This window comes from Schistocerca gregaria, chromosome 2, assembly GCF_023897955.1.
Source record: "Schistocerca gregaria isolate iqSchGreg1 chromosome 2, iqSchGreg1.2, whole genome shotgun sequence".
Classification (NCBI taxonomy): Eukaryota; Metazoa; Arthropoda; class Insecta; order Orthoptera; family Acrididae; genus Schistocerca; species Schistocerca gregaria.
In genome coordinates this window covers 416,609,021-416,624,057 of record NC_064921.1, presented here as the reverse complement: position 1 = coordinate 416,624,057, position 15,037 = coordinate 416,609,021, and the positions used below count along the sequence as shown (strand labels likewise).

The window sequence follows — 15,037 nt, the reverse complement described above, 5'->3', positions numbered from 1 at the left end:
GGGTGCAGGTCACGCGTAACAATGGAAACTAACAAATAAAAGATTACAACAATGATTCTGTGTAGTTCTTGTCTCTCGATCTGGCGATGGCTGATGACACTATCTCCAAGACGGCTCATTCCGCAGTAATTTATTGGCACGATAAAAATTACTATCACTTTATTATGATACAGTTCGTTGGTTCTGCTATTCATTCTTGATTAGTTGTCTTGATTGTGTATCTGAAAGTTGTCGTCTTCTTTTCAAACTAATTAAATCTGATAGAGTTTTTACCTGTTTTTATCTGCTATCCAAATACGAACAGGAATTGAACTGCTCGTTTGCAAGCCACCTGGTAAGTCACTACTGCCTCTCATAACCAAATAAAATATTATACTGGGTTCAGTCAAGCCATATTTTTTTGAGAACAACATTTTTGTCAATAAGTTTCCTTTAATTTACATCTATGGTCACAAACTTTTTGTTAACAGATTACCAGTTTCGGTCTATAATGACAATCATCAGATCTGTTTTATAAAAACAAAGTCCTAATGTACTGCAGCCATAGTGGCATCGTCAAATGTTAAATGTAAAATCAGCACCTGCATCGTCATATGTATTATGTTGTTAGTAGCACTTCACGTGCTACCACAGCACAACTTCAGTGATTGAATCTCACCACCGTACGACATCCTCCATACAGTCCAAATTTAGCACCGTCTGACATCCATTTGTTGCCAATAATGAATGACGATCTGCGGGGACATTATTATGCTTCACATGAGGACGTTGAGAGAACTGTGAGAGTGTGATTTCGGAAAGAGAGAGTCGACTTCTTCCGTGACGGCTTCAGAAAACTTGTTCATCGTTGGCAGAAATGTATCCAATTTGGTTGGTGATTATGTGGTAAAGTGAATATTGGTAATTAAAGATCACATTCTAAGGATTGTTTCTGTGTTTGATTTAGTAAAATATTCCCATCCAAACCAAATTAACGAAGGTGGAGGCAATACTTTTCATTTTACCCTCGTAAATCAACCCCAGCCTCCGTGGCTGTCGTTTAATACGGAGTGTGGAAATCGCAAAGAGCCAACACCGCTTCGCGCTAGCTTGACATGAAGTCGGCGTGACGGTTGACAGTCTCGTGGGGGACAATTTGGCATTGTTCAGGAAGAGCAGCGACCACGTCTGGATCTCTACCGGAACATACTTCCTGTCATTAATAAGTCTTACAATTCCAGACATGTTTAACAAAAGTAATTGTCGGGCAGCACATTACAGTGCGATAGCTTTCCCTTGTAAGTCTAGCAAACTGCCATCGTAATAAAACCGTCATGTCAGTGGTACCTCTTATTTCACTCAGTGTCTAAATATCCGATGTGTTCTCATAGTTTCGTACGCCACATTTCAGGTAAGTGACGTCATTAGTGCACTACACAGTGCTAGGTGTCTGAAGTGATCTGAGCGCCAGACACTGCTGACTCTAGGACGTCAAGTACCTGAGCAACACGCTACTAAGCAGTCGCGTACCTAACCATCGGAACGACCGTGGTTATTGCCCTGAAACAATAGTTAGCAGTTTTGTTTCAAGACTTCCGCACAGAATTTGCTCCACAATACATGTCAGAAAATTTTGGTTAATCCTCTAATTTTCCTGACTACTTTAGAAATTGCTAAAGAATTCGTTTTGGAGCATAGTTGACAAATGAAGTTTTGATCCATTGTGAAAAGAAAATTATAATACAAGAGTTTAACAGAGGATGGTGCTACTGCCGATTTCGCTGAAGGTCATTAACATCGTACACGGTTTCAGCCTATCGACAGTTCTTTAGTTCTTCTTTCTTCGAAAATAAAAGTAAAGAATTTTTGAGATATTGAAGCTCTCTCGTCCATGCTTAAAAATTATTGCTCTTGGTGTGGTTAAAATCTTCTACTTACAAGGCATTCAGTACTGAGAGACGCAACAACCGACCAGTTTCACTATGAGCATATTGGATTTCCTGTCAGAAAGGTCACAGTTCGTAGTAATAGACGGAACGTCATCGAGTAAAACAGAAGTAATATCCGGCGTTCCCCAAGGAAGTGTTATAGGCCCTCTATGGTTCCTGATCTATATTAACGACATAGGAGACAATCTGAGTAGCTTTCTCAGATGGTTTGCTGATGATGCTGTCATTTACCGTTTAGTAAATGGTGCGAAAAGTGGCAACTAACCCTACATAAACAAAAATATGAAATTATTCACACGAGTACTAAAAGAAACGGTGGCCGTGCGGTTCTGGCGGTGCAGTCCGGATCCGCGGGGCTGCTACGGTCGCAGGTTCGAATCCTGCCTCGGGCATGGGTGTGTGTGATGTCCTTAGGTTAGTTAGGTTTAAGTAGTTCTAAGTTCTAGGGGACTTATGACCTAAGATGTTGAGTCCCATAGTGCTTAGAGCCATTTGAAACATTTTTGAACTAAAAGAAATCAGCTAAATTTCGATTACGCTTAAAGTCACACAAGGCTGTAAATTCAACTAAATACTTAGGGTTTACATTTACAAATAACCTAAATTGGAGCGATCACATAGCTAATATTGTGGGTAGAGCAAACCAAGACTGCGATTCATTGGCAGAACACTTAGAAGGTGCCACAGATCTACCAAATAGACTGCTTACACTACGCTTGCCCGCCCTGACCTGGAGTATTGCTGTACGGTGTGGGATCTGCATCAGGTGAGGCTGACGGATGACATCGGAAAAGTACTAAGAAGGGCAGCTCGTTTTGTATTATCGCGAAATGGGGGAGATAGTGTCACAGACATGATACGTGTATTGGAGTGGCAGTCATTAAAACAAAGGCGTTTTTCGTTGCGACGGGATCTTCTCATGAAATTTCAATCACCAGTTTTCTTCTCCGATTGCGGAAACATTCTGTTGGCACCCACCTACATAGGGAGAAATGATCATCACGATAAAATAATAGAAATCAGGGCTCGCACAGAAAAATGTAAGTGCTCGTTTTTCCCGCGTGCCGTTCGAGAGTGGAAGGGTAGAGCGACAGCATGAAGGTGGTTCATTGAACCCTCCGCCAGGCACTTTATTGTGAATAGCAGAGTATTCACGTAGGTGTAGATGAACATTTGTATACACGAAATATTATGTCGAAAATTTGTCACTTACCTAGAATTGGGGGCCTAAATAATGAAGACGGAACTTTATTATGTATAAGTATAAAGCATTATGTGTAAGTATAAAGTGCTGGCATATCAGAAAAAATTGTCATGGCCGTAAGTGTACATTCACTTAGTAGTGTACAGTAATTTCATTATCGCCGTAACTGTTAAATTTCTTATTGCGTACCATACGTTTTGTGATAAATTTTATTTTGAAGACCCTTTTGCAGATTTCGACACCATTACACTTGCATAATCCCACATTTGCGTCAGTTTCCTTTGTTTCGGGTTTGAGTGCCAATGCTAAACTGATTTGAAGAGCCTGGCATCGTGTAGTATTTTGTAACAGACTTAACACTGGATATCACGGAACTAATGCAGACGACATATTCCAAAACTCATTTTTTCCTCTCAAAATATAATAAATATACTTATAATGAAGCTCAGAAGTATCTGTTCATTAGCGTCAAAGGAAGCAGTTCTCTAGTAAATGTCAGTGTATAATTTAACTTACTAGTACTTTATTTATTTAATCGGTACATATTACAAAAATGGAAGTATATATATATGTATATTCCATATACCTTCCTCAACCACTCCATCGATTTCAGCCCGACTTAGTGTCTGGGAAGAAGTACGAGTGCCGTGGAGCAAAGAACCAGCTTCTCTCAAAGGCGTGCGGGTGGCGGTGGAAAAGAAGCGCAGCTCACCGCGCGCAGACAGCCGGACTATACCCGTCCAATATCTGAGAATCAGTGCACTTAGCGACTTACAACAAACTTTTCACACAGTTTCGAAGCTTATCGCTGACCCCCTTCACCCTTCCCACTCTACACAAAACGATGAAAGAAAAAATGTTTGTCGCTTACTATATTTTCGCTGTTCGTGCAGTAAAACTGCCGCATCGTAAATGACGTTTTAATCTATTACTTCTTTACTACTGGCTCTATTCACAACACATTTTGTAGACAGTATCCACATGTACTACTGAGTGAACCTGTAAAATGATACCGCTGCACAATACGCAATTGCCGGCCGCGGTGGTCTCGCGGTTGTTGGCGCGCAGTCCGGAGCCGTGCGACTGCTACGGTCGCAGGTTCGAATCCTGCCTCGGGCATGGATATGTGTGATGTCCTTAGGTTAGTTAGGTTTAAGTAGTTCTAAGTTATAGGGGACTAATGACCACAGCAGTTGAGTCCCATAGTGCTCAGAGCCATTTGAACTATTTTTGAATACTCAATTCAAGAGATATGCCTTCGTAAACAATGACCTGCGTGGAGACGAAATTGTAAAGCGTAATTCGTTACACATGGAGGTGAAACAGATGCACACATACGTGTGAAAAGTGTTAAATATATGCGACAGGTGAGTATGTGGGTAAAGTTACCGCTAAAGAGCTCCTTCTACATCCTTGGATCGTTTTCAACTAAACCTGGTACACTTGTTGCTTACTATCTGGAAAGAATTACAGTGGGGGTAAGAGCTACCAACCTCCTGCTCAGCCAGTAGTGATTACGCAATGTTGAACAGAGACGGCTGGAGGTGAAGACAGAGATGAGGGGAGGAGGAGATGGAGGATGGTTGATGGGCAGACAGAAAAAGGTACGAGGAGGAGATGCACAGTATGAGGAGAAGAAGGTGCTAGACAGAGAGGGAAGAAGGAAATGAACTAAGATAAAATTGGAATACATACCCAGGTAATGCTGTGTACTCAGCTAGCACAGTATAAAAATATCTTTGCTCGTTGTTATTATCTTTTATTTCACCATCATAAAGAACTCTCATTAAAAATACATTTTCATTTAAGAACAGAGATAATTCAATTAGTAAGTATTGTTCAGCAAATATTTTACAGTTTCCAACACACAGAACGAAGACTCTTTCATTTATTTTTGTACCAATATTGTGCAGTAATGTAGCTTTTGTAAAACCACAGTCGTATGTCACAGGAACGAGAAAGAGAGGTGAAAGTTTCCTACTGCCCACCACAGTACCTCTTACAATCAAATCCCTTTGGGACAATGGAATATAGACGTCACGGTTTCTGCGAAGTATTTTTCAGAGGTGACTTACGTTTCTGTGACTAAACGTAATTTCAGACTCCACCGAAACTACTCATTAAGGTCACAGTTGCAATTAATGCGGCAGTGAGTGACATCGCTACCGCAGAAGCTCCGGAAGAAATTACCACGTAGCCTTTGACGTCAAGTTCCGGCACTCCCGGAACAACTCGCCTGAAATCGTCGTAGGAGCAGCAGTACGACAGCCCTGCGGTCTGATTGGACTGGTCCCACGTCAGCCAGTTGACCTTATCACAGATGTCTGTACACAGGCGGTAGTGCGTTTCGAGCTCCTGCTGGTTGGCAAACGGGTTGTTGACAGTGATAAAAACAGCACACAGGCGGCTCTGCGGATCGTAGGCCATCTTCCAGAAGTACCTGGGCACCGGGAGGGTGTTCCTGCTACCGTTAGCCCCCGACAGGTAGAGCGCCGTAGGCACGCCGTCGCTGTTGTTGAGCGCAAGAACGCCTAAGGCACCGGTGTACACCTCCAGGTCCCTGTTTTGTGTCGTCGTCACGTTGCGCAGGCTGTCCTCGAGCGTCGCCCAGTTGCCCTCGTCCAGCTGCGTCCAGCGCGGAGCCGAGTTGACGCCGAAGAAGGTGGCCACTTGATGCGCTTCCAGCATGAAGTCTGTCGCTGGGGCGAGTGCGCCTCTCTCCAGGCGACCCTCGGCGAAGTAGTCGTCAACGTCTGTGTTAAGTAGGTCGCCAATGGTCCAGTTCTGTTCCGAGTACGCAGCTTCGATGTCCAGATCCCCGTAGAAGCCGCTGTCGATCCAGTTGGCCGACGAGAGATCAGTCACCTGATACCCGTCGATGGAGGCGGGGATGGTGTGATGAGTGTAGAAAGTGGTCAAGGTCTTGTTGGAGAAGCAAACGTCGTACAGGCGGTAGAACTCGGTGCCCACAGCGAAACCCACCTCGACGACGGAGAAGTGTCCGAAGGCGCCGCACGAGGTGCTGGTGTAGCGCGCCGTGGGCGTCACAGCCTCGACACACGCCAGCGCGTTGAGAGTGTACTCCACGGAGTTGACGGAGAACCTGGTGTCGGTCACGCACTCGGCAGTCACGTGGTCACCGGCGTTATCCAGCAGGAGGAAGCTGGAGCCGGGACAGGCGACGGTGACTTGCAGCCCCTGCCCGACCTTCAGGTTGCCCGTACCGTTGGGGAGCAGGAAGCTGGAGAAGTCTTGCGCGTTTCCGGACGACAGGAGCACCGGCTGTGGCCATGGCATCGAGGCGGTGTCCACGCCCACGGAGCAATCTGCAGGGGAACCGTGTGTCAGCCATGTTGCCGCAGCTCATGCATTCACATTTATATGCAGTCACGTATGCTTAAATTTGTTCGCCACTGCCTCCCAGAGTAGAGTGGTTTGCCCTTCTCTCGGCTTCACACAGGCGTAAATGGTCAAAGTCAGTTCTGTAATATGGAAATGAGTATTGGAGTAACGCAGAAACTACCTCGCAATACTTTTATGAAGTGTTACTTGTGTTTGTCATTTGTATATAATGAGTGCCTGTTGTTGCCAATTAAAAGGGGTAAAATGGTGAAACATAGAGCTGGCACTTAGACGCAAGGAAGGGGGGAGGCATGTTACGGAGGGTCCAGGACAGATCACCGTCATCAGTGGTCGTTTTGATGTTATTTTTTGATATTGCAACCACTTTTGGTTACTCAGTACACCATCTACAGGCCTTAAGTTTAGGGGGTGAATTACAGTCGTTTATACGATCCCATCAGTGGCCAACATCTAAGAACTGACTTCCGTAAAATACTGCAAAAGGGACATCATGTGATGATTGCAGGCACATATTCACTCTTATAGTATTCTGTGGCAACCAATTCATATACGTTGGCCATTGATGGGATCGTGTATACGACTGGAGTTCACCTCCTCGGCGCAAGTAAAGGCCTGAAAATGGTGTGCTGAGTAACCGAAACTGGTTGAAATATGCTAAAATAACATCGAAACGGCGGCTGTAGTTGTTTTATTTTATTACGTAAGTGAGCGGCCGAAATCTCGCAGACTATCACATAAGAGCCGACATACCAAAAAAAACTTATTCAATAAGACATTAAGGGCAGCTTGGCAAGATGACATAGGACATTATTTGGCTGTCATATTACAACACAGATGAAGAGATGATTTTACAGAAATTCAGTAATAAGATACAACCACAACTAATGGAAGAACAACAAGGATTTCGACCAGGAAGATCAACTATACAAGCAATATTTACAGGCTTACAGGACGTAGAAAAGAAATAGTTATTTGGGAAGACGTCGCAGCTGCAGTCACAGATGTAAAACAAAGGCTTAAGATACTGTTACAAGGCAAGAGAAACGGCAAGGTATGGCTAGACTGGAACTGTCAAAAAGTATTCAACTAAGAATCATAAACATCTACAAAAAATGCCTAAATTGTGTTATGATAGACGGCAAAAAATCAGAATGGTTCACAACGGACGGAGGATTTCGACAAGCAAGTGTTGTCTCACAAGTGCTTTTTAATATAATCATGGGCGACTTCATAAGGAAAGTTCATCAAGGGTCTACAGCAGATGATATGAAAATCACACCATATGCAGCCTGTGTGAAGATTTGGGAAGAAAATGAGCAGAAATTGGAAGAACAGCTCAGTACTTGGCAGACAATAATTGAAGAAGCAAGCATGGAAGTAAGCTTAACAAAAAGTGAAATACTGAAAATCAGCAAGAAAAATTAAAAAAAATAAGGATTTAAGTTGCAGTTCAAGAATTTAGAAAATAAATTAACCAAGAAAGGAAACATCAAGGATGAAATTTCAGAGAGAACAGAAAATTGTTCGATTTTTTATTATTGTGTACATGACATTATTAGAAATCGTAAAATATTTGTCAAAGCAAACATCATGAAATACTCGCAAAAGCCATATTATCTGCTATTTTTTAGTGTATGGATTAGAATTTGCATTTGGACAAAGAAAGATCTGAGCAGAAGACAGGCAACAAAAATGCGCTTTCGACGAGGGATCCTGAGTAAGTCTAGAAAGTACAGTTAGCATGTAGCTACATTTTATCTACACGACAACTTGGAGTGAGATCCTACTTAAAATGAACACATTTTACAACAAAGCTTTTTGAAGGCCTGAACATGACAGCACAGTCTGTTGAAACCGGTTGTTTGTGGACAAAGAAATTTTTATTCAGTCTTGGATTTACAATTTTTTTATCAAGTAAAATAGATCGATCCTCTTGATTTCAACTGGACAGGATAGGGATGGTATAAGAGAAAACACCATCCAGATCAAGCCTCTAAAAGAAGTTATGGAGGCGAAAAAAGGCTTAAATGTTTTGGCAACATTGAAAGAATGAGAACAGAAAGACCTCCAAAAATAGCAAGAGAATGGAGTGAATCTGGAGAAAGACGAATTGGAAGCCGACGAACAATAAGGAGAAGATAGGTGAAGGATGGTGTGAACAGGAGAGGATTTAAAATGGGAGAAGATGCTGTTGATAGATTGTCTGAGAGAAGAGAAGCTCAGAAGAGCTTCTGTTAACGACCTGCAAAAGCAAAAACGTTTCAGGAAGAAGAAGAATACTACAACATGAAGTATGAATCGAGCAGAGTCGGCTTTAGAGACGTGTCGTATAACAGGAGTGACAGGCTCGTGGTAAATGAAAATAGTTGCTCTGAGACGCCAGACTTGATGCAAGCTCTCTGACTGGCCGCACCTTCAGCGGCTTACTTGCCAGCCTTATTTCCTCTAGCAGCTTTTCATTTGATCTCTGGAGTCATTCCACACCTTACCACCCAATAAAAGTTACGAAATTAGCCCGTGCGTTTCAAATAAACCATCCTGGAATTTACTTTAATTGATTTAACCCTAGATTAATAAACCCTCGTAAAATTTACGATCGCAGTTCGTACCTCCCTGGGTACCCTCCGAGCTAGACACATGAGCAACACGTGCTCTTGCGTACCTTCATGGCAGACATGGCTGAATTATTTATTCGCCGGCTCCAGCGCTTTGCCGACACTGATGCTCCTGTCTTAAATATGACGAATGTTTAGTAACGATGTGCCTGTTTGCTAATAGTCGGCACATTCGTTGTATCATTTAGCATTTATCTTAGAGTGGCATCTTTGGAGAATTATCAAGCAGTCGCACTTAGCAAAATGTTCACATTGCCCCATTAAGTGCTGATCTCGATATTTGCTACGGTAATTAGCAAAATATGCATGGTACTAAGTTCGATTTTGACATTAACATTCTGTGTGACTTGCTCGAAGAAGCTCACAAAACACAGAGAATGGAAAATGTAGTGAATAGGAAGATAATCCTGCGTGTACAGATGATAGTGATGTAAATCCAGACTTTGAAAAATCAAATGAGGAAAACAAGAAATCAGAAGTAGAATTCCTGGCTGACCGTAGATAACCGAACAATTGCGATCGTATTGAGAGAACAGCGTCTAAAGCAGAAAACTCTCTATTCATTTTATGTGTGAAATACACTTGCAGTTCTAATTACAGCAATTTGTAACTAGTGGATGACATAAATTATAACTTCTTTTCTAATAACCTTTAGAGCAGTAAAATCTTCATTGAAGTGTATAAAGCAGGACATTTTGTAATTATTCTGCAGTGACTTAGCGCCCGCTGATTCGCTTGCGTTTGCGTAGGAATTAGATCAAAAATAAACAAATATTAGGGCTACTGAAAAATTAATGTATTTCATAGCTTTTCCTCTTTCTATGCAATTCCGAGAAAGGCAACTTTTCGTGGTGACTGTCAAATAGCTTTCTTTGATTTGGTTCACTTATTGCGACCCCTTCTCAACTTCTCATGCCAATTAAGGCTAGTAAAGTATGGTCTTTTCCTAATATACTTCTGACGAAAGCGATTCTGGTAACTGGAGTCTAAGGGTTTTGTTAATCATGCGTTTTGCGCTCTTGTGGTGATATTTCCATAGAAACTTTCATCCTCTAACACATATTTCTTTATGTCTAACCCAGAAGTAAAATATCAGTTTTCATACACACTCCCTTCGGGGTCGCATTTCCAAAAACAGAGACACATGTAATTTTATTTTTTACAGCAGAGAACCAAAATATAAATTTTCATAATGATAATGTCATAAACCTTTTCATTTCCTGTTTCACTCCATTACGGGGTTGAATTTCCAAAAGCAATGCAACAGGTATTTTTTTATTCCAACCGAGGAATCAAATACGAATTTTCATAGATACATCTTTAAAAATACTTTCGTAGTTCTTTAATAATGATTTATTTTGAAAAAAACTTTCACCATTTATTTTATCGTCGTAATGGTTAAATTTCCAAAAATTGCTAAAACACGTATTTCTTTATTTCTGAACGAGAAATCAAATACCAATTTTCAGTGGTCTAGTTTCAAAATTGCCTTAATGTTGACAAATTTTCCAAAGGCTTTCAATCACTATTTCACCCCCTTAGGGACTGAATTTCGAAAGCTCCCTTAAACGACACGTACTACAGCATAAATATCCTCTTCAAATTTCAAGCTGTTTGGGGTGGGCGATGATGAGTCACTCAGTCAGGATACTGCCTTTTATATACACTGAAGCACCAAAAAAACTTATATAGGCATGCGTATTCAAATACAGAGATACGTAAACAGGCAGGAAACGGCGCTGAGGTCGGAAACGCCTGTAAAAGGTAACAAGGGTCTGCGCAGTTGTTAGTTCGGTTACTGCTGCTACAACGTCAGGTTATCAGGATTTAAGTGAGTTTGAACGTGCTGTTATAGTCGGCGCAAGAGCGATGGGACACAGCATCTCCGAGGTAGAGATTATGTGTTTTCCCGTACGATCATTTCACGAGTGTACCGTGTTTATCAGGAATCTGGTAAAACATCAAATCTCTGACATCCCTGCGGCCTAAAAAAGATTCTGCAAGAACGGGAAAAACGACGACTGAAGAGAATCGTTCAACGTGACAGAAGTGCAACCTTTCCACAAATTGCTGCAGATTTCAATGCTGGGCGATCAACAAGTGTCTGTGTGTGAACCATTCAAAGAAACATCTTCGATATGGACTTTCGGAGCCGAAGACCCACCCGTCTACCCTTGATGACTGAATGACAAGCTGATGTGGAGTACCAGACAGTAGGTAGCAGCACAATGCACCTAATATGAAAAACGTGTGTTGTTGGGGGTGTCCGGATGTCTTTGATCACATAGAGTAGTATTGGTTATACAGAAGGAGATCAGGTAAGAGGCCACAGACGTTCAAAGACGTACCCTCTGTTTTAGTTTTCCGTTCGTTCATGAAGTCCACACAACCTTGGAATTTGATCCATGGATAAGATACGTTGTTAAACTGTCTAAATAAGAAGTGATTAATGTTCAGTACGATTTCCTAGCACCGCTGTTTATGTTAAACTAGTATCCGAAGAAGTGTCGGAGCATGTTGACAGAGAGTGCGACGGAAATTGGGATTTTAAAACCATTTCGGAAGAAATTAGCAAAGTTTCCGGTTGAATCTTTGGCTGATCTGCAATACAATAAGGTAGAAGGCACAAGTAACATACCAGTAGTTCCTAAATCATTGGAAAAATGGCAACCAAACGACTAGTTACGTTCACGTGTGGAATCTGAAGACACTATCAGGCTTCCGGAAGAATATTATCTGCACAACTGTGAAGATAGCAGGGGCAGATAAGATGAGAATTATCGCACAGTCAGCTTAACAACTCAAACATCCAAGCTGCTCACAAGAATAATATTCACATGAGTATAAAAGAAAGTCGAGTGTCTGTAAGATAACGATCAATTTTGCTCTAGGAAAGACGACGCCAACACAGGGGCAGTTCTGACATTGTGCACGAAACTTTAAGTGGGATTTAAGAAAACTCAAGACAAATTCATAGTATTTGTCGATCAGTAAAAAACATTCGAGAACATAAAATTGTCAAGGTCTTCGAAATTCTTAGAAAAACTGGTGGAAACTACAGGGAAAGATGGGGAATATATAACACGTATAAAAACCAAAAAGAAACAATAAGAATGGAAGATCAGAAACGAAGTGTCGCACCAAAAATGCTGCAAGACAAGAATGTAGTCTTTCCCCTTTCTATTCGGTATCTACCTCGAAGAATTAACGATGGAAATAATAGAAGGATTCAGGGTGAAAATATATTAACTGCAAGATTCACTGGTGACATTACAATCCACAATCAAAACGAATTACAGGACATACTGAATGAGCACAGACAACGAGTAAAATGAAGAATCACCAAAGTAATGAGAAGTATCAGAAATGAGATTAGCGAGAAACTTATCTCAAATTCGACGACAACCAAGAAGATGAAGTTATTCTGCTGCCTTTGAAGAAAAATAAGAATCACGGACCGTAGGGAAACAGCAGAAAAAGAAAACCGAAGCGTTTGAGGTGTGGTGCTACAGAGGGATATTGAAAATTTGGTGGACTGAGAAGTAAAAAGGAGATTCTCTGCAGGATTGGTCAGGACAGAAACACGTGGAAAAGGGACAAGATGAAGGATGATAAGACGTGTGTTATGGCATCAGCGAAAAACTTCCATAGTACTAGAGGGAGCTGTAGGTGGTTAATGAAAAGATCGTATAGCATTTATTGGCCGGAACAACCCCTTCGGTGTTCGGACACCGTATTGCAAGTCTCTTTGGTTGACGTCACTTCCGAAACTTGCGTGTCAGTGATGATGAAAATGATGATGGAGGACACACAACACCCAAACCCCTGCCGGGTATCGAACCCGGGCCTCCTTGCGTGGTAGGCGGTAGCGCTACCGCTGCACTTCGGAAATGGTAAGAACTACAGGATAAAACAAATATGGGAATGTAACGGCAAATAATTCAGGAAGTTGGGTGCACGTGGGACTAGGAGATGAAGATGTAGCCATAAGACAAGAATTCGTGGCGACCCGCATGAAACTAGACAGATGACTGATGACCCAAGAGAAAACTACTGCCGTAAAAATAATTTGTTCATCTCACTAGAAAGTTGCCGTTCACCATCATCAGGACAACCAGGAGATTTGCATGAGAGAATGTTAAGTTGTACCAGAGCTGAGAATGTAGTGTCCCTCTAGGAAGGACTGCAACAAATTTCTATGACGGTAGCCGTCCAATATTACATTCTTTGGTCTAAGGGTAGCAGCTTTGATTGACAATCAAAACGTTCTCGGTTCTAGGCTCGAAGCCGGCACAGCTTAAACTATGAATAAAAATCATCAGTAATGGTAGCCGAGAACTTTTAGCATAACGCTAACCTTCGTTCTGCCAACGGCCATGTCAAAGATGGCGGAACAGCGGTCAGAAGTTCAGGGCACCCTCTCGCCGTTGAAATTAGAAACTACCCCTAAATGACGGAAGAATCAGATATGACCAACGGTATGACAATATAGAAGGCAATGGAAACCACTGTATCCAAAGTTCTTGTGACCTGTGATTGAAGAGGTGTCACGATGAGATCTCCATTGGGAAAAGATTCCGGAGTAGTCCCCCATTCGGATCTTAGTGAGGGGACTAAAGGAGGAGGTTGCTATGAGAAAAAGACTGAATAGACAACGAGTCAAGGCATGGGATGTCAGAAGTTTGAACGTGGTAGCGAAACTAGAAAAACTGAACAGTGAAATGCTAAGGCTCAATCTAAATATAAATGTGGTCACTGAAGTAGAATGGAAAGAAAACAAGGATTCCTGGTCGGATGAGTATAGGGTAATATCAATAGGAGCATAAAATTGTATAACGGGATTAGGATTCGCTGTGAATGGTAAGGTAGGGCAGAGAGTGAGTTACTGTGAACAGAGAGGGTTGTTGTCATCATAATCGACAGCTAATCAACACAGACAACGAGACCTGAGGCACACGTACCGTCGTTGCAAGCGGAAGATGAAGATATAGAGAAAATACTTGAGGATATCGAACGGATAATTCAGTAAGTAAAGGCAGGCGAAAATCTAACAGTCATGGGGGACTGGACTGCGGTTGTAGGGGAAACAGTAGAAGAAAGAGGTACGGAAATATATGGGCTTGGTACTAGGAAAGAGAGAGAAGAGAGACTAATTAAGTTCTGCAATAAATCCCAGTCCGTAATAGCAAATAATCTGTTTAAGAATCACAAGAGAAGGAGGTATACTTGGAAATGTCAAGATAAACGCAAAGATTTCAGTTAGAGTACATCATTTTGCATCACCCCAGTTCCTAGAACTCCTGAAGATAAACGTTGACTGTGGATATTGTATCACAGACACAGTCCCTTTGACTGTTCAGAGATGTTACTAAACCTCCCTAAAGACGTAAACAACCATGCATGAACAGCACCCATTAGACGGAGGGGGTCCGACAGCCGATCAGTTCCAGTCATTCCGCCAAGAAGGAGGTACAAGGCTCGTGTTGTCTGTTGCTCAACCATGGTTACACAGTCAATACCGCGCTTTGATGGCGTCCGCATTTTCCTTTCTGCCAGGAGGGGCTCTCAACCAGGACTCTCGGAGTAAACAAAAAAAAAGGCTCTAAGCACTATGGGGCTTAACATCTGAGATCATCAGTCCCCTAAACTTAGAACTGCTTAAACCTAACTAACCTAAAGACATCACACACATCCATGGCCGAGGCAGGATTCGAACCTGCAGCCGTAGCAGCCACGTGGTTCCGGACTGAAGCGCCTAGAACCGCTCGGCTACCATGGCCGGCTCGGAGTGAACCAAAGCAATGTTGTTCAGACATGGAGGAGATACAGAGAGACAGGAACTCGCTCGCTCATTCCGCCCAAGGGCTACTAGTGCATTTGGCTCGGAGGAACGCAGACAGCAATGCCACCATGTTGAATAATACATT

At 42.2% G+C, this 15,037-nt stretch overlaps 1 protein-coding gene across 2 annotated transcripts in view; it reads right to left on the bottom strand.

Moving 5' to 3' along the window:
- LOC126323728 (uncharacterized) overlaps nucleotides 1-15,037 on the bottom strand; it is a 104,703-nt gene that overhangs the window by 65,288 nt on the left and 24,378 nt on the right. Inside the window, exon 2 of one of the 2 annotated variants that reach the window (XM_049994724.1) lies at nucleotides 4,872-6,458. The exons of the other annotated variant lie outside the window; for it this stretch is intronic. Within the exon in view, the coding sequence (XP_049850681.1) occupies nucleotides 5,230-6,458 (1,229 nt within the window). The 3' untranslated portion in view covers nucleotides 4,872-5,229. Of the gene's footprint in view, nucleotides 1-4,871; nucleotides 6,459-15,037 lie in introns of those variants that run through there. 2 annotated transcript variants of the gene reach the window in all.